General features: G+C 45.3%; 11 protein-coding genes across 11 annotated transcripts; 6 read left to right on the top strand and 5 right to left on the bottom strand.

The window, feature by feature from the left end:
* Positions 1–44: 44 nt before the first annotated feature.
* On the bottom strand, positions 45–433 carry VTP01DRAFT_85 (uncharacterized protein; the record flags this gene model as incomplete). Its single annotated transcript, XM_069387627.1, has 2 exons — positions 45–284; positions 356–433. The coding sequence occupies 2 exons, from the start codon at positions 431–433 to the stop codon at positions 45–47; spliced, it is 318 nt and encodes a 105-aa protein (XP_069244505.1).
* Positions 434–631: 198 nt separating this feature from the next.
* VTP01DRAFT_84 (uncharacterized protein) lies at positions 632–2,698 on the top strand (the record flags this gene model as incomplete). The annotated part of the gene is made up of 6 exons (XM_069387516.1): positions 632–917; positions 1,101–1,211; positions 1,277–1,708; positions 1,772–1,926; positions 1,989–2,196; positions 2,253–2,698. The coding sequence occupies 6 exons, from the start codon at positions 632–634 to the stop codon at positions 2,696–2,698; spliced, it is 1,638 nt and encodes a 545-aa protein (XP_069244504.1).
* Positions 2,699–4,383: 1,685 nt separating this feature from the next.
* Positions 4,384–6,100, top strand: VTP01DRAFT_83 (uncharacterized protein; the record flags this gene model as incomplete). The annotated part of the gene is made up of 7 exons (XM_069387405.1): positions 4,384–4,522; positions 4,588–4,698; positions 4,786–4,934; positions 5,008–5,242; positions 5,307–5,477; positions 5,539–5,702; positions 5,774–6,100. The coding sequence occupies 7 exons, from the start codon at positions 4,384–4,386 to the stop codon at positions 6,098–6,100; spliced, it is 1,296 nt and encodes a 431-aa protein (XP_069244503.1).
* Positions 6,101–6,173: 73 nt separating this feature from the next.
* Positions 6,174–6,380, bottom strand: VTP01DRAFT_82 (uncharacterized protein; the record flags this gene model as incomplete). Its single annotated transcript, XM_069387294.1, has 1 exon — positions 6,174–6,380. The coding sequence occupies one exon, from the start codon at positions 6,378–6,380 to the stop codon at positions 6,174–6,176; it is 207 nt and encodes a 68-aa protein (XP_069244502.1).
* A 265-nt stretch (positions 6,381–6,645) lies between these two features.
* VTP01DRAFT_81 (uncharacterized protein) lies at positions 6,646–7,882 on the bottom strand (the record flags this gene model as incomplete). Its single annotated transcript, XM_069387183.1, has 2 exons — positions 6,646–7,655; positions 7,714–7,882. 2 exons carry the CDS (start codon positions 7,880–7,882, stop codon positions 6,646–6,648), a joined length of 1,179 nt encoding a protein of 392 aa, XP_069244501.1.
* Positions 7,883–8,160: 278 nt separating this feature from the next.
* Positions 8,161–9,555, top strand: VTP01DRAFT_80 (uncharacterized protein; the record flags this gene model as incomplete). The annotated part of the gene is made up of 9 exons (XM_069387073.1): positions 8,161–8,259; positions 8,334–8,363; positions 8,435–8,458; positions 8,520–8,568; positions 8,693–8,841; positions 8,908–9,043; positions 9,105–9,226; positions 9,284–9,379; positions 9,445–9,555. The coding sequence occupies 9 exons, from the start codon at positions 8,161–8,163 to the stop codon at positions 9,553–9,555; spliced, it is 816 nt and encodes a 271-aa protein (XP_069244500.1).
* Positions 9,556–9,578: 23 nt separating this feature from the next.
* VTP01DRAFT_79 (uncharacterized protein) lies at positions 9,579–10,281 on the bottom strand (the record flags this gene model as incomplete). The annotated part of the gene is made up of 4 exons (XM_069386961.1): positions 9,579–9,654; positions 9,745–9,966; positions 10,035–10,196; positions 10,262–10,281. The coding sequence occupies 4 exons, from the start codon at positions 10,279–10,281 to the stop codon at positions 9,579–9,581; spliced, it is 480 nt and encodes a 159-aa protein (XP_069244499.1).
* Positions 10,282–11,245: 964 nt separating this feature from the next.
* Positions 11,246–11,703, top strand: VTP01DRAFT_78 (uncharacterized protein; the record flags this gene model as incomplete). Its single annotated transcript, XM_069386850.1, has 2 exons — positions 11,246–11,424; positions 11,550–11,703. The coding sequence occupies 2 exons, from the start codon at positions 11,246–11,248 to the stop codon at positions 11,701–11,703; spliced, it is 333 nt and encodes a 110-aa protein (XP_069244498.1).
* A 506-nt stretch (positions 11,704–12,209) lies between these two features.
* On the top strand, positions 12,210–13,778 carry VTP01DRAFT_77 (uncharacterized protein; the record flags this gene model as incomplete). The annotated part of the gene is made up of 5 exons (XM_069386739.1): positions 12,210–12,437; positions 12,510–12,631; positions 12,690–13,482; positions 13,546–13,626; positions 13,689–13,778. The coding sequence occupies 5 exons, from the start codon at positions 12,210–12,212 to the stop codon at positions 13,776–13,778; spliced, it is 1,314 nt and encodes a 437-aa protein (XP_069244497.1).
* A 471-nt stretch (positions 13,779–14,249) lies between these two features.
* VTP01DRAFT_76 (uncharacterized protein) lies at positions 14,250–15,914 on the top strand (the record flags this gene model as incomplete). The annotated part of the gene is made up of 5 exons (XM_069386628.1): positions 14,250–14,445; positions 14,511–14,774; positions 14,842–15,372; positions 15,429–15,835; positions 15,900–15,914. 5 exons carry the CDS (start codon positions 14,250–14,252, stop codon positions 15,912–15,914), a joined length of 1,413 nt encoding a protein of 470 aa, XP_069244496.1.
* A 166-nt stretch (positions 15,915–16,080) lies between these two features.
* VTP01DRAFT_75 (uncharacterized protein) lies at positions 16,081–18,484 on the bottom strand (the record flags this gene model as incomplete). The annotated part of the gene is made up of 9 exons (XM_069386518.1): positions 16,081–16,168; positions 16,239–17,039; positions 17,099–17,418; positions 17,496–17,690; positions 17,756–17,819; positions 17,937–18,077; positions 18,142–18,237; positions 18,314–18,359; positions 18,403–18,484. 9 exons carry the CDS (start codon positions 18,482–18,484, stop codon positions 16,081–16,083), a joined length of 1,833 nt encoding a protein of 610 aa, XP_069244495.1.
* Between the last annotated feature and the right edge of the window lie 2,643 nt (positions 18,485–21,127).

Raw genomic sequence — 21,127 nt, 5'->3', positions numbered from 1 at the left:
CTGGGTATGTTGCATGTGGATTTAGCAGCTGTTCGACGGTGTTTTCAGAACATAAAGGCGGCCAGAGTTAGGACGACCACAAACGCAAAGGATGATCCGGATACGGCCAAATCGTTGGCTGCATCAACTGGTTGACCCTTATCCACTAGTAACATTGGACGTACTATACTCTGTTCGCGTTTGATGCTTGTAACAATTGAGGACATGTTGAAATATGAGTTGTAGTTTCGAAGTTGCAAAAGACAGCTTTCTTGCATCGCATTTTGCTCTGGTTCTGAGGGAACCTACGTTTGGATGGTTAGAAAATGACAGTATGAGGTAAAATTCAGGGCAAATAATTTACTACAGCGACAACCTTAGATGTCGATGCAGTTATAACGATCCCAGACAGTAGAAGACATGCCACACAGCTTAAATATGGGGCACGGATCATCGAAAGCGGAAAAAAGGGAAGAGATATAGAAATGGCCAGAAGAAGCTTTTCAAGCGAATCCAACGGAACTCGAAGCATGACGTCAAAAAGAACCGACGCACCGTCGGTTGGTCTCCTTGGCTTTCCCACCTCTCTCTCTCTCACACACACACACTTTCCCTTTGTACCCTCTCCTGTGTCTGGTGCTGGGCGTGCTCAATGACTTTCTTCAACAAGTTTATCGATAAAGCTAAACAGTCGTCTCAGCAACAACAGCACAGCGCCACCAGCGAAGTGTCAGGATCGGAACAACAACCATCTACTCCTGCCCAAACTCCTACCAAAGAGTCGCCTAGTTCCGGCTTGCACAAGATCACCTCTCTTCTTCATCACAAACCTCAACCAGCACCTCACGGTTTGGCGACGCCACCAGCGAACTCTCAACCGGAGCTGTCAAGGTCAGCATCTTTGGATGAGCCAAGCAGAATGAGTCTCGACACTCAAGGTAAAATAATTCCCATACAAAGGGGTTGAGAATGCGGATATGCAGTGACTCTACTTGGCAAGGGGATATGCATAGACTGTTTTCCTTTTGATAAGGAGGGGCATTCGACCGAGCCAAGTTTTAAAATTATTCGCGTTCGGATACGAAAGGGAGCACGTGCTAACATGATTTCAATGCTTGCAGATTATTCGTCTGCAATCCAAGAACAGCGGCAGCAACAGCAGCAGCGGCAGGAAATACCATCTCAGCGACAGCCCGAGCTTATGAATATATCTTCCTCAGAATCTCTGCGAGGTGAGGGGATTGATACAATAGATCATGATGCAGATTGCCAACATAAATGTCCCCTTGCATCTTAGCACAACCCCAACAGCAAAAGCCCGTAATCACCGCTTCTCCATCTGTTTCATCCACAACGACGGCTTCGACTGATCTGCAAACTCGCCCGCACCTGGTTACTCAGTCCATGTATAACCAAAATATGAGAGCATCGTCTCCGCAACATCAGCAACAGCAACAGCAGCAGCAACAACAACTGCAGCCATCTCGACATCAGCCGAAACCCGAACGTCACGTCCGCTCTGTACCTTCCTACACTGCTATATACAACGACACTGCCATTATTCAGCAGCGGCAGAATCGACCCAAACTGAAGCTTTCTGATTTCCACGTACTGCGGACATTGGGTACAGGTTCATTTGGTCGAGTTCACCTTGTACAATCGCGCGTAAATGCTCGTTACTATGCAATCAAGGTCCTTAAAAAATCAGAAGTTGTGCGGTTGAAGCAAGGTAAGTAATCGTTTACCGAATCAAACAAGGTACACGCGGATTGATGTTTTGCAATAAATCTAGTGGCGCACTCCAACAACGAGAAGCATATTCTAGAATCTGTTGCACATCCATTCCTAGTTAACATGTGGGGCACGTTCCAGGACGACGTTAACTTGTATATGGTAATGGACTACGTACCTGGAGGTGAATTATTCTCGGTTCTTCGACGATCACAAGTAAGACTGAAAGATATTGAGAGGAATCTACATGTCTTTAATTAGTCGAATGGTTTCTGTAGCGATTCCCCGACCATGTAGCAAAGTTCTACGCAGCAGAAGTCATTCTCGCGATCGAATATTTGCACTCGAAAGATGTGATTTATCGTGATCTTAAGCCCGAAAACTTGCTGCTCGATGCTCAGGGACATATCCGCATCACAGACTTTGGATTTGCAAAATACGTCCCTGATATTACATGGACATTGTGCGGTACACCAGACTATTTGGGTATGTTAAAGTTCAATCTGTTGGAAAAAGGAGATGCAGGCTAAAGAGTAATGTAGCTCCAGAGATTATTCAATCTAAAGGTTACGGCAAAGCAGCAGACTGGTGGAGTTTGGGAATTTTGATCTTTGAAATGTTGGCGGGTTATCCACCTTTCTACGATGACGATCACTTGAAGTTATACGAGAAGATTCTGCAGGGCAGAATCCGATGGCCACAATACTTCGATCCTCACGCAAAGGACCTGTTGAAGCGCCTGTTGACTTCTGATCTATCTAAGCGATACGGTAACTTGAAGAACGGTGCTGACGACATTAAAAACCACAGATGGTTCGAAGGTGTCGACTTTAATAGATTGCTTGCCCGACAAATCAGAGCACCGTACATTCCACAGATTCGTGGCGACGGCGATGCTAGCCATTTTGACCGATATCCCGAAACTCAAGAAGAGTATGGCGTCACGGGCACAAACGATCCTTATCGCCATCTGTTTCCTGATTTCTAGTTCGTTTGTTTGCTACAAAAGTTTTAAATCACGCTTTTGTATCATAAATACCTTGTTATTGTGTGTTGTCCTTTTTTTGATCTGACATTTCCAATTTTGTAACATGCCCCATTACAGTACCGTTTATTCTCACAACATTGCAATCTCAAGCTGAGTTCCATCTTCGTAAATTCTTAATTAACTTTAGTTTAATGAAGGCGTAAGATGTAAATATTTACAGATAGTATCTGCTATAGACGGTGATAGTAACGAGACCTTTATCAAAAGTTGATTATCAGGAAAGCGGTGTTTCGTGCGGAGGACCAACGAAGGATCGTGGGTGGCAATCTCGTGCCTGCATCCTCGGACACGTTCTGGGGTTTAAACATAACCAATATGCTTCTTCCGAAAGTAGGACGAACAAGTTCTCTTTGGATCTTAGAACTGGGTTGCTATCCTAGAGATTGTGTGACAAAGCTATCGGAGCAATGGTTGATAGTAAGTCATTCGCAAGACGCGACCTTTAGGCTATCTGCAGAAATAAATAAAACTGTTCCAGCTCGATGTAATTATGGAGAGCACTGCATAAACAGACTTCTCGACGTAGTAACTGCATTTCAGTATTCTACTCGACGTGTGCTTCAGTGGTGGAAATCGAAATTACAGCTCTACAGATAGTGCAATCGACAGGACTGTGTTTGTCGATCAGAAATATGCCTTTATTCTGATCCTACTAGGCATGCGCCGTTGTATCCACTCCGTGATTACCAATGCACAATATCATTGCTGGTTTGCACAAAATTAGGACTGTTCGTCCATGTTGCAACAATAAACATGGTGAGTCGGTCGATGCCGGAATACCGAAAGCATAATTTACTTAACGGCAAGGCCCCTTTTCGCTGCTTAACCACATACAAAATCGCCGGTTATGATTCTGACTTAAAACGGCAGGGGATCAAAAAAGACGACGTGAAGTACTTGTGTCATATAGAAAAAGAAAAGTTTACATACATGTCATTGAGACTGCTGAAACAACAAACTTCATTGTGGGAACTGTCGTATCCCAAAGATTGTGTGACAGAATCGGGAGTGGTGTCAATCCAGTTATCAGGCACATCCCTTTCGCCATGTAAAACGATGGTGATTTCATTCTATCTCTATACACGAGAGCATAGATGACGGCAGCAGGAAACTCAATCTTTGTACTTAGAATTTATCCAGATGCAGGGGTGAACGACGCAGCATTGTAAATCAAACAATGTGGCACAAGAGGAGTCAGAAACTCTGGCTAGAAACTGAAAGGGCCGTCCCTGTCTATTCAATACATTCCAACTTAGACGTGCAGCCAGACTTATTCGCAGTAGCATTTCATCTATTTGCGTTCAGTGTTTATAAGCTCCCCTATAGGGTGTATAATGGACTGATCTGCTATACGGCCTTGATGTGATCGGCTTGCATAACGAGCCTTGCAAAATATGTAGAATGGACTGTTCTTGTCAAGGAAGCAAGGAGCAAAACGATTCCACAATGAAGTGAAGTTACTTGAACCCTTCTTTCTTTGATGTGAGCATAATAACTGTGGTGTAGTACCACGTTTCGACGGAGAAGGCGTCTCAACTCCTCCTGTGTGCCATCTTGTTATTCCCTTTGATCAATTTGAACTCCTCCACGGTTGGACCTCTTCACTGCAGTGCCCTTCTTCCATCATGACCGGCAATAAAGCACGCTCGCCGCAGGGCAAGTCGTCATCTACATCCTGCAGCACTTCATCAACGAGTGTCATTGGCGCACATTACAAAGTTGGGCGGAAAATCGGTGAAGGCAGTTTTGGCATCATTCACGAAGGTTTGCATTACCTCGTGTTCCAGGGGTATACAATCAGCGACTTACATTGACATCATTTCTGATAGGAACCAACCTGTTGAGCAATCAGCAGATTGCAATCAAGTTTGAATCAAGGAAGTCAGACGCACCGCAGCTACGAGATGAGTACCGAACGTATAAAATTCTTGCTGGCCTGCGTAAGTATCGTTCAGCAATTCCGCATAGATGAAATATATCCCATTTTTTATTCCCCCAAGACAAGTTTCCTAACATTGTCTCTTTAGCTGGAATTCCTTCAGCGTACTATTTTGGCCAAGAAGGATTATACAACGTACTTGTCATTGATATGCTTGGTCCTAGTCTTGAAGACTTGTTTGACATGTGCTCACGGAGGTTCAGCATCAAGACTGTTGCCATGCTGGCAAGACACATGGTAAGAGAGAGAGAGAGAGAGGTAACCGTGTGCCTCACGTGCAGTCTTTTACTGACTCAAAAATGTATGAAAGATCACTCGTGTAGAGAGCATCCACGAGCGGAATCTGATCTACCGAGATATCAAGCCCGATAATTTCCTGATAGGGCGCCCAGGAACAGAAAATGCAAACACCGTCTACATGATTGATTTTGGCATGGCCAAACAGTACCGTGATCCGAAAACTAAACAGCATATTCCTTACCGCGAGCGCAAGAGTTTATCCGGCACTGCACGCTACATGAGTATCAATACCCACCTCGGTCGCGGTAAGCCTTTACAATAAGGTCTAGGCGCACTCTGTTTACACTGTATGCTCACTGTGCCGTCTAGAACAATCGCGTCGCGATGATCTTGAATCTCTTGGTCATGTTTTCATGTACTTTTTGAGAGGCTCACTGCCCTGGCAAGGTCTTAAAGCGGCCACAAACAAGCAAAAATACGAAAAAATCGGCGAAAAGAAGCAGTCAACGATGGTCAAGGAACTGTGCGCCGGATTTCCAGGTATTGCTGCGTTTGTGGTATCTTGACTTGCATATCTATCTATCCTGACACCTTTTTTAAGAGGAATTTGGCATTTATTTGCAATACGTCCGTAAGCTTGGTTTCGATGAAACACCTGACTATGATTTCCTCCGAGATCTCTTTGCAAAGACGCTCAAGGATTTGGGAGAAGAAGATGATGGAGTGTACGATTGGAACTTGTTAAATGATGGCAAAGGCTGGGAGGTAAGCGCCTAGCGGTTTGGATACTTAAAATCGATCGGCTTTTTGGTAACATTTGTTATCCATTTCTTTAGCACCGATCTGGATCATACTATAGACATCGTCATCGTCATCACCACGCAGCACCGGCAGCAGCCGCAGCCACCGGTGGAGGAGATAACATGCGGGTATCCAGGAATGATACTACACGTGCTCGCCATTCGAAGCAGCATTTACGCACAGATGCACGCGACGCTTTACAAAGCAGAACTTCAATGCCTACAATGCAGCCACAGCAACCGTTACCGCAGACGCAACCGCAGCATCACACTGAACGCATGGATGACGAATATGGGGATCAAGCAAAGAAAGGATTCTGGCGTTCGTTCTTCGCAGCCGTCACTTGCGGCGGATGTCTCTAACGCTATACCATCTTTTTTTCCCTTTCTTCTGTTTTTCTTTTTCGTTTTGACTTTCCATATACCTCCTCCTTTTTTATTTTTTTCTTCTTCCTTTTTCAACTTCATAGTACACGCTACTGCATTCAATTCCAGCAATGTTCTGTATTTGAGTCTTGCGATCTGTCTCTCTACCTCTTTTTAATGTCTTTCTTTTGCTATTCACTCTCTTTTCAATTTTTACTTTTACGCAAACGCCTCGTAAGCAAGAAAACTTATGCCAGCATGTAGTAAACAATACCATTTACGCAATACTACTTGCGTCGCATTTCTTGAAACTTTTTCTTTTCAAACAAAAGCAGCATTTAATATGAATGCGGATGTAAGTATGTATATAGATAGAAGAGTATTGTTACAGGTAGGATGTTTGTATGTACATAAATGAATGGAAAGAGTGCGATCAAAACAAATGCAGATAGTGTGTGCGTGTATAAGAGGAAAATCAAAGAGATCTGTCTTTAGGATAGGATGGTAGGATGGTTGCGAAATAGGGGCGAGGAAATCAATGATTACTGTCGAGGTGTTAGCGACAAGAGATGCTTTGGAACCTTGTCTTCCGGGTAACGCCAGTCAGGATGATTGTAGAGCATCAAGGTATCACTGCGCTGCCATTTGGGGAAGTCCAAGGACGATGGGTGATGCAGTGTTCCGTTGATCTGTCGTTCTAGAAGGCTGCTTCGGCAAGAGGTATCCTTGTGAATTTCAAGGCCATAGTAAAGTCGAGGCGATAAGGTGCATTGGAAGCCATTCTTGTAAGCGAGCAAAGTCAGTGCGGATTGATCTTGTCTGTGGTTTGCGCGCGATGAACCGGGAGGAGCAATGCAGAGCTTATCAAGGCCGCATTGGTACCATTCTTCAATGATGTCGTTTACTATCGTAGAGTTATCCGTATCGAAACCAATGACTGCGCCATTGCAGTTGATATAACGGGCATAATCGTTGGCACGTACACCATAATACTCGAACAAGCCATGATGCGTGAGACGGTTCATTCTAAAAGAACTGCGGGGAGACCAGAAACCTTTGGAGCGAACCAACTCGGGAGCGTAACGCAGGAAATCTGGAGTAACCAGATTTCCAGCGTCGAGCCAAAGGAGGATACCGCCGTACTCCTTTGCAGCTTCACGGACAATACCAGTCTTCCAAGCGTACTCGCCAGCGTTGATAGCAATATCCCAAAAACGAGGATAGTCGCTGAAATCTAACATGTGGAGGTCGTCGATAAGACCATTTGCTTGCAACTGATCAAGAACGGGCAGCTGTGTGCGGTTGATACCAATGTTGTAGACGACGATCCGTGGGAACTGCTCAGGCTCGAGTTCAGATCGGATTTCGTTCAAAGAATATAAAAAGTTTTCGAGAGAGCAAAGATGGTTGGCACTTGCTGCGGTGACAATGGTGTAAGGATATTGTCTGATTTCTTGGGTCTTGACGGTGATGTCCTTGATGATGGCCTGCGTGCGGCCGCATTTATTGAGTTCCTCAGCAGTGTTTGTATTGGCTAGGGAGCAAACAACATCTATTATTCAACATGTTAGAGGATTCTTTGACTATAAGCAGGGAAGACTGATCTATACCATTAGTAGTGCCGTAGTGAAAGCCGTATTCTGTCTTTGTTGCCGAGATCATAACGAAGCCGACCAAAAACGCACAAAGTAGCTGGAGAACAACCAATTTGCGTGATTGTTGTGCCTTTGGAAGTACAGGTACGGATGCTGTTGGCAAGGCTGTCTCGGGGCTACCCATGAGGAACTAGAAAATGCAAGTACAATGAAAGAAAAAGGTACAACAATGGGTTTAGCGTCGATTTGGGCGATATTTATAAGGATAGCTTCGTGTTTTTTCTCCACTTATTCTAAAATAAGAACTTATCTGGGAAAAGAACTAACCTAGCGGTGTAAGTGCCTGCATCGGGTGCGACGCCGGAAAAATGGACGACAGCAAAGCGCAGTCTGTGTGACGTATTCCATTCTTACCCTTAACGCGAAAACGGCCCCTTTAACTGCTTGCAGGAATCTTACGAAATGGCAGGACAATTCGTAGAGGACTTTCCCGACGGATTCTTCTTCATTAGGTGCAAGAATGCCGAAATGGCCCTGGACGTAGAGGGAGGTGGAATGCTGGTTTGTGTTTCTCGAGGTACAAATATGGCGAAATAACGGACCTGAGCTCACCGATACTATTTGGGCCCCCTTAGAACGATTTTAATATTATCATATGGCGACAGGTATGAAAACCAATTAGCACTCCCTTAGTCTGTTGTGGACATTCCAAATAAAGGACAATGTATGTTTATAGAAAATGGTGGACAGCATAAATCAGGTAAAATGGAGCGCAGTATACTGCTTTGGATGAGGCGCATGACCGGAACTATGTGAGACAGCTTTGGATGCACGAAGACGGCTTCTTGATCAATCGAAAGTCAGGCTTAGGTACGTTTTAGGGTTGGGGGAGGACAGCTGAAGGAGATAGAAAAGGAGGACGCCGCACGAACGGAATGCAGTTTTGCGCGGGCTGTGTGCTTTGAAGCTCAATTGATTAAACTTATTCATCCAGTACTCGATATTCGCGGAGGCGACATTAAGCGAGATAAAGCAATAATTCAATATGCTCGCAAGCCAGGTCTCGCTCACAACCAAAGGTGGAAATATAAAGATGGCTACATTTTCTCTGCGGCTTCGCCACATTTGGTTCTCGATATCCGGGTAAAAAGCAGATTTGAGCCATTGTACGCGATCACACTTGGTTGCTGATGCATGGAAGGACGACAGGGTGGAGAGATCAAGGATGCAGCAAACGTGTTCCTTAACACGAAGCAGCCTGGGTCTATTACGCAGCAATGGCTCATACAACCATTTGAAGATGCCAAAGCTAAAAAGGATCTTGCGTTACTGCGTCCTCCGCCGAGTAAGCAGCACGAAGAGCGCGCGCGTGAAACTGTGTCTCAGATTTGACATTGTATTTTTAGCGCAACGCCACTTGACTGAGTTTCCACAGCCCGAGGACCTTTGCGATTACCATCGTCTGGTGTATCAAGAAAATAAACTTGACCCGCTCCCCAAAGAAGTCGCGGGCGCAGCGGCATTTGAGGTACTGTCGTAAAAATAGGTATTCTCAGAAATCCTGATGTGACTCGTGACTTCCCAGGCCATGAAGCTGTACGTCGCAGCCCAAAAGGAGAAGGGTGAACCCTTTGCAACACCCGGAGCTCGAGATACCTTGCAAAAGCTTGTGGCACAGCAGGTTCGTATGCCATAGAAAAACGATTTCCATATCGTATCGTGAATTATAACAATTGCTTTTTATAGTTGTCGATTTTGTACAGTAAATTCAATCTCGATGAAGACAAAGCGTCACTGTGTCGCACAGCCGAGCAAGCGGCCATGAATTACTTTGCTCGCGAGTATGAAGCACAGTGAGACACATATTTTATCCATCTACTTCAGATATCCTTGACGATTGTCACCGGGCATTTGCATCTGTGAAGACAATGCTCGCTTACTGATCCCAGCACGAACCTTCGCAATCCAAAACAATGTAACCATCAATAAAAATAACAAATGTCCCTTCTTTTCTTTCTCCCATTCTTGCTCTGTAAACAAACGTACTTTTGTAGACCTTCTCTGTTGTTTGATCCCAACACAAGCAAGTCCGGTGGGTCCCGATTGACCAATTTCTCCAGGATCTCGGCCACAGGCAATTGTTGTTCAACGGTATTCAAGTGATAATTGACAATTCCATCGTAGCTCGATAGCAATTTTCTCAGCGACTCGACGGTTGCTTGGGACTCGTGTCGTATCTCTAGGTTGTTTGTTCGATCAAGTGCACCCCTGTGACACCAACCCATAAGAGTTAAAGTTTGCCCAAACCAGGGCGCAGTTATGAAGAAACAACGTACATAAACGATGATGTGTTGGGGTTCAGTCCAATTGCGTGTACGACATTTAGCGTGGCATTATTTGTTCGCTGGCAAAGTTTAGCAGCGAAGTTCACGGCTTTGCGAGCAGAAGATGTATCGTCCGCTGCTACGAGCACATGAAATTTTGGTGGAGCTTCTATGCTAGCCATCTGTTTGAAAACCGAAACTCGGAGCAGCGTTGAAAACTTTAAAGCAAAAAAAGATACCTCGTTGCTGAGGACGCCATGAATTCAGAGAACGTACGAGGAAAGAAGTGTAACGACAACAGACCCAGCTTGGAAATCATTCATTTCTTTTCAGTCAGAAGACCCTTGCATTAAAAATTTTCGTTTCAATGTCTCTAGAGTGAATATAGACTTTGACATGTTTCAATAACCACTCTATCATCGATCAGAATCCAACTCCCAGTTATTTCCTATAATACTAGCCAGGAGCGAAGAATTTCCAAGCCATGTTACTGAAATTAGCATTCCAAGGATCGGTCGCCTCTGTTAGCGTCCGTTCCTTTTGCTGCTTATCTAAACTCGATTTCGTGTGCTTGCTCAAGTGCATCCGGAGAAGCATTGCGCCGGCAGATATAGCATTCGCTTGGCATGCCGGGGCATAGTTGCCAAGAATATATCATTAATTAACGAGCATTTGTCACAGGAAGCTCTGTGATCACAATGACGCAAAAGAAAGCTCAGTTAGAAATGCTTAGCAGTAAGGGATAGAACCGAGTTGACTTTTGGACAAAATAGAATTGGAAAATATTATCTCCTCCCCTTCAAACAGGAGTAAGCATCATACTTACAGAGAGGGGTATTTCATCTACTGATTCGCAGTATTTAGTCAATGCATTTACACAGATATCCATCCTAGCCTCACGTCATTTTACACTATCGAACTTCATTGCTGCGAGGCACCTTCGCATTTCGTATGGATCGCCTACTAAGCAGCTCCATTATCTGGCTAAATTTATCTCCCTACAGCATGCATGTGCTATAAGTATCATGCATAATCTGCTTTTCGGATCATGTTGGCTGATACAGTAATCTGATCATTATTGACAAGATCGGATGTAGGGGAACATCGAAGTTGATTGAACTGCCCAAATTTTATGCTTGCCATCTCTTTCATACCACACTATCAATATGTCACCGATACTCACCACCAGCTTATAGCATTCTGCAAAGATTGTGTCAAGTTGTATGGCCGGAAGCGAAACAGCCAATATGCATCTCTACGGTCATCTACCGTGTATGGTTCTGATTTCGGGTTTCTGTGACGATTATTGGTTCTTTGGCTTCGAAACGTCCAATGGCAAGCCAGAAGGTTCGCTTCAGAGGACGCCATCTATACAGATCCTCGAGCAAGCACTCACTCGGAAGTGTCTCCATATCGTCGTACAAGAAACTAACTAAGTATAGGCAAGGTCAACTAATGGTATATAACTGAAGGAATAAACGACGAAGAGACAGGGGACGGTGCTCAACTTACGCCTACGAAGTACAGTGTTCGTATAGTTCAATCAACCAGCAAGATACCACTATCAACCAAGGCTACGGATCCTAAGATCCATTCGAATACATACAAGAAGATGTGGGTGGCCGAAATATCACTCAATTATGATGAACGAGCCAATGGACTCAATATGCGCGACCAGTGATGAATACTGGTCTGTAATTGTATTGTAAGCATCTATAATATTTCGTTTTCTACCGGTTATTTGCAGCTTCTCATCAGATGCCAACATATCACACATATTTTGTGTTAAATACGATAGTATAGTCGACTGAAGGAAAGATATGAACCTGAAAGAAGATTCATTTTGAACTTCCCAACTATTGTTTCTTCGTCCATTTCGAACTTCAAGCCGTTTGCGACAAGCCGCTGCAGTCAAAGATTACCAAGCTGCTAACGTATATTTTCCAGTATGCAGTACCGAGGTAACTCGTAGTCGTATCTACGATTGTAAGCGCGCAGTCATGGAGGTGACAGGTAGGAAGAAAGAAAGAAAGGAGCCAAGAGTACCAATACGGGTGCCTGAGATTTGCCTGTAATTGATTTCCATGTTTGACGTCACCCTTTTATTCGGGACAACCAGCCAGAGGCAAATAAACACTTCGCCAATTTTTCTTTTGCACGAACGTCAACCCCCTTCTCCTTCCCACAATGTTGGCCTCTACTTCGCGCAGAGCTTTTGCATCAGTCTCTAGCACCGCCACTAAAGCCTACAGTACTGCGGCCGCCGCCCAGATCAGCACAGCTCAAAACGGCATTAAGGTTGCTGCCATCGAGGAACCCGGTCAGACTGCTGGTTTGGCAGTTGTTGTCAACGGTGGTTCCCGCTTCGAACCTGTCCAGGGTGTTGCGCACTACTTGAAGAACTATGGTTTCAAGGTGGGACACAGTGCTAGTTATTGGACAGCATTTGTATGTGGAGCGACTAACGATCACCCTGGTTTCGCGTAGAACAACTCTGAGCGCACCGCTTTCCGCATCACTCGTGAAGCTGAATTGGCTGGTGCTGTCTTGTCCAGCAACTTGACCCGCGAGTCTCTCGTGTACTCTGCTGAATTCCTTAAGGGTGATGCGTAAGTTTGCGAGTTTGTAAACGAGAACGACGACAGGACGATTTAACATGGCGATTAGTGCCCAGTTCGCCGAAGTCTTGGGTGACGTTGTAACTAAGCAAAAGTTCCAAGAACACGAGTTCGTTGAGGTCGCCAACCACACCGCTGCCGAATCCGCTAACGCTGCCGCAACCCCCGAGGTCGCTGCTATTGAAGCAGCTCACCGCGCCGCTTTCCGCACTGGTCTCGGCAACTCTGTTTTCGCCAGCCTCCACAGCCACGTTAGCAATGCTGATGTCAAGAAGTATGCCAGCGAAGTCTTCACTGATAAGAGAATCGCTCTCGTTGGCTCTGGCCTTTCCCTCGATGCTGTCAAGCAATATGCCGAAACCTTCTTCGGCGGTCTTCAAAGCGCTGAATCTCCTCTTCAGGCTACCAAGTACTTTGGTGGCGAAACTCGCGTAGAGACTTCTTCTGACAAGAGCCACTTTGTTCTTGCTTTCGAGGGTGCTGCCCTTGACTCTGCTGAATATGCTGCTTTGCAGGTCCTTCGTTTCGCCCTTGGTGGTGACAAGCTTGTTCAATACGGTGCTGCCTCCGGTCTTCTTGGTCAATCTGCTGCCAAGTTGGGCGAGGGTGTTGAGCTCAAGGCTTTCAACTTTGGCTACTCTGACGGTGGTCTCTTTGGTGTATATGCTTCCGGTGCCTCTTCTCAGGTCTCTGGTGCCGTCGCTGCCGCCGCTGAACAATTGAAGGCTGCCGCTAAGGGCTTGTCTGAAGAGGAATTCAAGCGCGCTGTTGCTCAGGCCAAGTTCGCTGCCACTGCTGGTTTCGAGACCCGTTTGGATCGCTTGGAGACTGTTGGTGCTCAGGTAAGGAGGAGAAGGATGAAGGATTTTGCTCATAGATGAATTTATATTTATTTGTTGCAATAGGCTCTTCGCACTGGCAACTTCATCTCTGCCTCTGATGTTGCCGCTGCATTGGAGAAGGTTTCCACTTCGGACGTTGCCAAGGTGATTAAGTAGCTGATAGCACTTAAATTATCTAGCACCACCACTAACATTGAAATTTCTAGGCTGTGGAGAAGCTTTCCTCCAGCAAGGCCACCTCTGTCGCTCTCGGTGACTTGATCAACTTGCCCTACGCTGACTCCGTTTCCCTGTAAAAGCATAAATGAAAAGAAAAACTCTCCTTCCTTGTTAATGGCATCATTTGTTTAAATATTTTTTCACATAAAACTCTCATAGAGAATCGCCAGTCCAGTATGCAAAGCGGTTATCAGTCGCATGGAGTCGGATAACATTAAAATCCGCGAACTGACGTCTTTGTCGTCCATCAAGGTGTCATTTGAATGTTGGGGCGATATTCGAGTTTACCAGTCAGTATATACTGAAGTGCGCGCAAGCCAACTCTTCGTTATAAGCATATTTGGTGGCGAGTTGTATACATATTGGATACCTCTTTTAGATCCACAGAGAAGATCGCGTGCCTGAGGATTACAAAGCCGTCCGCTTTGTCATCAAGTCAACTCCGGCGGCCACAGCAGAGTGGGGCCCTTTTTTTTCTTAAAAAGGACTTGTTCAAACTGGCTTCGTACACCACACGGCGTGCTTTCCACGTTTACACAGCACTACGCATGGCTCCTGTCGCCAAACCTTCTAAAGCTATCTACGATTACCTTGTTATTGGCGGTGGTTCCGGCGGCCTTGCTTCGGCGAGACGAGCCAGCGGTATCCACAAAGTCAATGTCGCTCTCATTGAGGCCCAACATCGTCTTGGTGGCACTTGCGTCAACGTCGGCTGCGTTCCCAAGAAAGTAATGTGGAATACAGGTACACATTTCTCTGCGTAGACGCCTGTAGATATTCTTTGCACCTCTCACAAATATTTGTTGTAGCTTCTATCGCTGAAGCTTTGCGCGACGCTCCAAGCTATGGCTTCAACCTCAAGGAGATGCCTTCTTTCGACTGGGGACTCTTGAAAAGCAAGCGAGATGCTTACGTCAAGCGTCTTAATGGTATCTATGAGCGTAACTTGGGCAACGACTCTGTTGAACACCTCCAAGGCTGGGCTAGCTTTGTCGGTCCCAACACTGTCCGCATCCAGCAATCCGAGACCGAATCCGTCGAGGTAGAAGCCAAGAACATTTTGATTGCCACTGGTAAGCACTACAGTTAGAGCTTTCTTGTCACTTTATGGGACGAAATTAAACTGTATGCCATGGATAGGTGGCCACCCAATCATTCCAAACATCCCCGGTGCAGAGCTGGGTATTGATTCTGACGGATTTTTCGATCTCGAAAAGCAGCCGGAGCGTGTAGCCGTCATTGGTACCGGATACATTGGCATCGAGTTGGCCGGAATTTTCAATGCACTCGGTACAAAAACTACCGTGTTCTCGCGCACCAAGCAGATTTTGCGAAGCTTCGATAGCATCATCCGTGACAACCTTTTGAAGGAAATGGAAGGTGCCGGTGTCCAGTTTGCATACGAGACCAAGGTCAATTCGTTGTCTCGATCTGGTGAAAATGGACCTATCCGCATAGATTACGAAACTGCTGGTCAGCCTGCGTCCCTGGAAGTTGATTGCGTTGTCTGGGCTGTCGGACGTGCACCCAATGTCAAAGGACTCAATCTCGGTGCCGCCGGTATTAAGACAAACGAGAAGGGCTACATTGTTGTAGACGAGTATCAAAACACATCCACTCCTAACGTTTATGCACTTGGTGACGCTTGCGGCAACTTTGAGCTTACTCCAGGTGAGTATTTTGAATGGAAAATATGCAAATAGTCTTAAATTAACAGAATATTTTAGTCGCAATCGCTGCCGGTCGACGCTTGTCTGATCGTTTGTTCGGCGGTGAGAAATTCCGCAATGCAAAGTTGGAGTATGAGAACATCCCCACCGTCGTTTTCTCACACCCAACTGCTGGTACCATCGGCTTGACCGAGGAACAGGCTCGCGCCAAATACGGTGACGAGAACGTCAAGATTTACTCTTCAAAGTTTGTCAACATGTATTTCGCCATGCTTGACCACAAGGAACCTACTGCATACAAGCTTGTATGTGCTGGTCCTGAGGAGAAAGTTGTAGGCGTCCATCTTTTCGGTCGTGACAGCGACGAGATTCTGCAAGGTTTTGGCGTTGCTGTGCGCATGGGTGCCACCAAGGCAGATTTCGATAACTGCGTTGCTATTCATCCCACCGCTGCCGAGGAATTGGTATGTTATATCGAGATTTTAGAGCTATTGGAAGCACAATCTAATTCATTTTCTCGTATTCTAGGTCACTATGCGCTAGATGCTTTAAGATCACATAGACTCATGGCTATCCATGACAAGCCATTTCTCTCTTTTGTATATTACATGCATGAGTTCGCTTTCTTGACCGGAATATAACTACTTTTTAATCTTGAAAAATGAAAATGGAATGAAGTTCAACATTGATTTATAAGTTTGAATTGTGTTTAAGCTCCAGGCTCAGGTGCCTTCAAGGATGTTCTGCCAGCACGCATCATTTCGTCAACCAGCAACAAGTTGCTAGCGATAACGGAGCTATGTCACGATGAAATATTTGTTACTACTTATGTTGCCGTCGAATCTTTAAACCATTTTAATAACTTACCAAGAGTGAAGCATATGGCGATGTACTCGGTAATTATCCCACACACCATCGATCTTGGGATCCATAGTGTCGCCTGTCTTGAGATCGACACCAACAACGTGTCCATCCTGGTGTTCTTCTTGCAAAGCGACGATAACATCTTGAGCATCAAAACCTGCGTTTTGTGCAAGAACTTTGGGAATAATCAACAAGGCATCGGCGAAAGCCTGTACACCCATCTTGGCTCGTCCCTTGACTTGTTTCTTGTACTCCACCAAATGTTGTGCACATGCAACTTCGAATGCACCGCCGCCAGCAACAACAGCGTTATCCTCAATAGCGTTCTTGACAGCTCGGAGACCGTCTCGGACTGCATCGTTGATTTGAGCAATGGTATGGGGGTTAGGTCCCTTGATCAGAATAGTGACGCTGTAAGGATCCTTGACTTCCTCTACAAAGGTATATTTTTCTTCGCCAAGAACATGTTCATACACCAAACCGGCGTAGCCAAGCACTTCCGGTGACAAGTCGTCGACCGAGTTTTGTGCAACACCGCCGCATGCCAACTGCAGACGTTCCATGTTTCGTCTCTTTGCACGGCGAAGTGCCAAAATGTTGTGCTTGGCGAGAATATCAAGCGAAAGAGGGTCGATACCTTTCTGATTGATGATAACAAAGCCCTTGTTTGCGTTTTCGCCCGAGCATACTGTGTTCTTAAAGTCCACGATCTTGCGGATCTTTTCATCAACGTGCTTGCGTTCACTTTCAACGAGCTTCTCTCGTTGTTCAGGAGTAGAATAGAAGAATCCAGAGTTGATTTCACTGTTGAAATGTCTACTTAGCTTTCACATCTCAAGCAGCAACAGCGGCTTTCACTATACCTCTTTTCATATTCCAAGCTGACGTTCAATGTAAGGACGAATGCATCGGTCACCTTCTTGGGCATATCAGGGTGACGAGCACCGTGATCAAGAACCAAACCGCGGACAAGTCTTGATTCGGTTTCTGAACGGTGTTGCATCTTCATAATCTCAACCATATGCAAATCAATTGGCTCGCCTTCCCGGTGAATGGCAAGCACAGCATCAACGACGGCTTCGGTCAAAGTATCAGCTAGCGAGCGGTGGACCTTGGTGCGAAGGGATGTACGGGCAACCGAAACGAGTAGTTCGCGGTCAATTTCGCCCTTGCTAGTCTTGAACTTTTCAAGGAACTAGAAGCAACAAATATTTAGTATTACGCTTGTCTCATCGTTAGTTCTAGCTTTTTGGGACTTACTTGAAGCGCCTCCTTCTTTGCAATATCATAACCTTCTGTAATAACACGTGGGTGCAATCCTTCCGAAATGTAACGTTCCGCCTGTTTGAGGAGTTCGCCCACGAGCAACACGATCGAAGTCGTTCCGTCACCAGTTATTTCATCCTGAGCCGTTGCGGCCTTTGCAATCATAGCAGCCGTAGGATGCTGGATTTGCTATTTACCAACGAAAATCGTTAGCATCACATTAAACCTGCTTGCAACAGTTCTGAGCAGCTTACCATTTCACTGAGAAGCACTTTTCCATCCTTTGTCAGTTTGATAGCACCTGCGCCGTCAACAAGCCTATTAGCCAAATGTCATGTCAGTAACTCTGCTGACGCGTTTCTTTCATCTGGCAGCTGAGCTGCATTCCAGCACGAGACCGATGATCTCGCTGATTATCGATAAGATGAAACTTACATTTTGATTGTGCCTCGAGGACCTAAGTTGGATCGCAGAACATCTTGTAAACCGATCGCGGCAGTAATGTTGAGCTGCAGTGCTTGTCCGCGTCGAGCGACGTCCGAGTTAGGGTTGATTACTTTCAGGGCAGAGGAAGCCCTACGAAATGCAGTGCATCAGCGTTTTCTCAGTTGTCACGGTGTTGTTGTCCGTTTTTACTCACATTGAGCTGGAGGGGAATAAGTGGAGGAACGTTCTTGAAGAACAGTAGTTTAGAAGATTTTGTGCATCCGCGATTCCTCCGCAAAGTCCGTACTTCCTGTCAAAAAAAAAGTTATTTTCCCAAAATCATATTCGATATGTCCATGCGGCCCTTTGCACGCAAGGAAGGTCACCCTGCTGACTCCTTTGCACAGTCAGTCTTGCAGTCTTTCGTCAAAACTTTTACGTAGCTCCTCAGCCAGCATTATCTTAGCCGCCTTACCAAGTTTTCGTTCAGGAACCCTAGCCTCCTTTGACCCTTCTCGCTCTTTCTTTCGGACCATCGACGGACTACACCTAGCCATTGACTAGTCTGACTTTACAAGAAACATTGTCCTGGACTTCCTTTTGATGACTATTTGTTTCTTCAGCGCCCCGCGACCGCCGGGTTCGGAACTCCCATCCTGGACCGCTATCCCGGTAAGCAGCGAGTACATTTAGGATCCGGATACCCAGCAACTACGTCTGCAACCCTGTCACCTTCGCCGACCCAGCTGTCATAAAATCTTAGCCTTCTCTATGGCTTTTCTCCACAGCAAGTGGCAACTTAATAACTCTTCCTCAGGCGCATCGTAGATGCCCTGGTAACAGCATCCACAATCGACCAGCATAACCCAACGGTCTAGCCAGAGACATTCTTCTCAATCCTTGAAGGAAGTGTGCACTTCCGCAGAGTGTGTTCTAGCTGATCTGTCTCGAAAACTATCATCAAAAGCAGCTTTACATGGTTATGTCAAGATGGATTTCAATTCGTACAAGAGGAAATATAGGACGCATATTTCAGCAAATATCCCAACGCAGCTTCTGTCCTCCACCAGGTACTGTCTGCGATACTATCCGTACTTTTTCTATACATGTTTCCCACATACACCAATGCCAGAAAATACGTAGACATCAATGATCATATCCTGCAAGTCTTGCTACGTCACAACAATGGCAGAGATCGCATTATATCGATCAATGGCCATGATAGACATGACTCAGCTAATCATAATTTCGAGAAATATTCAATTTGGGCAAAATACTGAGCATGGCGAGACTGGAAACTTGATCCGGGTCACAAAACCGTTTTTCTATAAGGTTTAATCCAGGGTCGTCAATGGGACGGGCTCAGCGCAGAAAATTACAAGGAAAATGTGTTTTAAACTAATCAGTTTTTCAAGTAGCGATGCGCAGTAGGGAATGATTTGCTACTTCGATAATTCGGTCAGGCTGGAAGAGTCCTTCGTTGAAAATGAAGTCGCAGTGTGCACGCCAAATGCGGAGGAGTGTGCAGACTAATTAAATGTCAGAGGTCAGTGCGAGGAAAGAAACATGCAGGTGTAATGCCGAAGGTGGTTTTAATATGGAATTTGAGTTTTCTTTCTCTATTAGCATCCGCACAGTAACAAATCCACGCTCAAGCGACACTGTCTTCCTTATAAGAAATGGTTGCCGTATGAGCCTTTGCGGAAAAAAGTTCAACTCACGTTTTGGTCTTATGTTGAAAGAATTAGGATCTCGGCAAGAAACATGAATCGAGACTGCAAGTCGAGTCGAAATCGATTGTCCTTTATTCAGCGAGAAATATAGAGTGTTTATAGTTTTTGATGCTATTTATTCTCTTGGCCTTTGCTTAAGAATAGCTTGGATGACTTGGCTATGCCAACCGTGGTATCTTTGATCACCTTGGCCTAGTGTACTGTATTTTTAAAAACAGTTGTCGTTTGGAGCATAAAACTGCACTCCAAACAAGGTAAATTTAAACCTGTGGAATAAAATTAATAAATATGCTTGTCGATCTAAGGAAGAAAACTTGCCATATTGGTTCAAATTTGCCATGGAGCGCAGTTACTCCAAACAATGCCAACCCGATCTCAATCAGTAAAAATTCCAGGGATTACAGGCTTGTATTCGTTTTTACTTACCGAATCATCTAAAGAGAAGCAGTCTCAATATTAGTACTTCGATAATATTCAGAATCCAAGATGAACTGCAAAGCGTACCGTAAAAACCTAAACCCTTTCGGGTCCCACATTCGCAGTGGTGGATTGATTTGGTCTACAGAAGGCTTGGGGGCGACCAAAGCCCTCCCAGACTTTTCTTGCAATAAAGTACATATTCTTCGAGGCATTGGTGTCCCTATTCCACAGCATTCCACAGGTTTGGCAATCCTGGATGCCATGGTGAGTAACACCGTCCTCCGTCTTCAGCTTCTTCAGAGATTTTGACATGCAACTATATCAAATCTAAAGTTGTCATGAATAAAAGAGACTGAGTATTTTACCAGTGATTCATCATAAATGATAAAGTGCCCTTACTTGTGATGTGTTGTATTCGCTGATAGTCACGAGCGCGATTTCTCCCCTAGCTTCTCTTCTTTGGAGCATACCACAATGCCGTTTTTTATAGCTCGCAGCATTACAGGCACAAACTTGTCCAATTTATACTGGATATACGATACAACCCGTCGTTGAAAATTTTCGACGATATGATTTGTATACGCAGTTGCTATTTCCTTGCAGGCTGCGGAAAGGATGTCACTGTAACCTGTGACATTCAATGGATATCGAATATCTGGATGGAGAGCCGAGAACGAAGCCCAGAATCCGTGTTCTCCGGAGAAATTGCTTGGGAACTTTATATTTGTGTTCGATACAGGTAAGCGTAGGATGAGCTGGCACACGGAATACCAGAAGTTTTGTCCAAATATGTACGTCGGGATGCTATTCTGACTTTGCGAGATAAAATAGCCATTTACGACGACACTGGCCCTCAGCATCACCTGGCCGAGCCAAGAAGACTTCTGGGTGATTGCATTTCTCAATTGCATTTGGTATTCTGGTGTGAAACGCTCATGATCTTTGCCAAACTTTTCAATAATGCGCTCTTTTATGTTTGGCTTTCTTGACGCTGAGTTTGAGTGTCCACTTCGACCACAATCCCGGCAAATCCCTATGCAAAGTAAC

The sequence above is a fragment of the Rhizomucor pusillus genome (assembly GCF_041956525.1).
Source record: "Rhizomucor pusillus strain CBS 183.67 unplaced genomic scaffold VTP01scaffold_1, whole genome shotgun sequence".
NCBI lineage: Eukaryota > Fungi > Mucoromycota > Mucoromycetes > Mucorales > Lichtheimiaceae > Rhizomucor > Rhizomucor pusillus.
The sequence above is the reverse complement of the archived record's forward strand: the minus strand, read 5'-3'. Positions and strand labels throughout refer to the sequence as shown.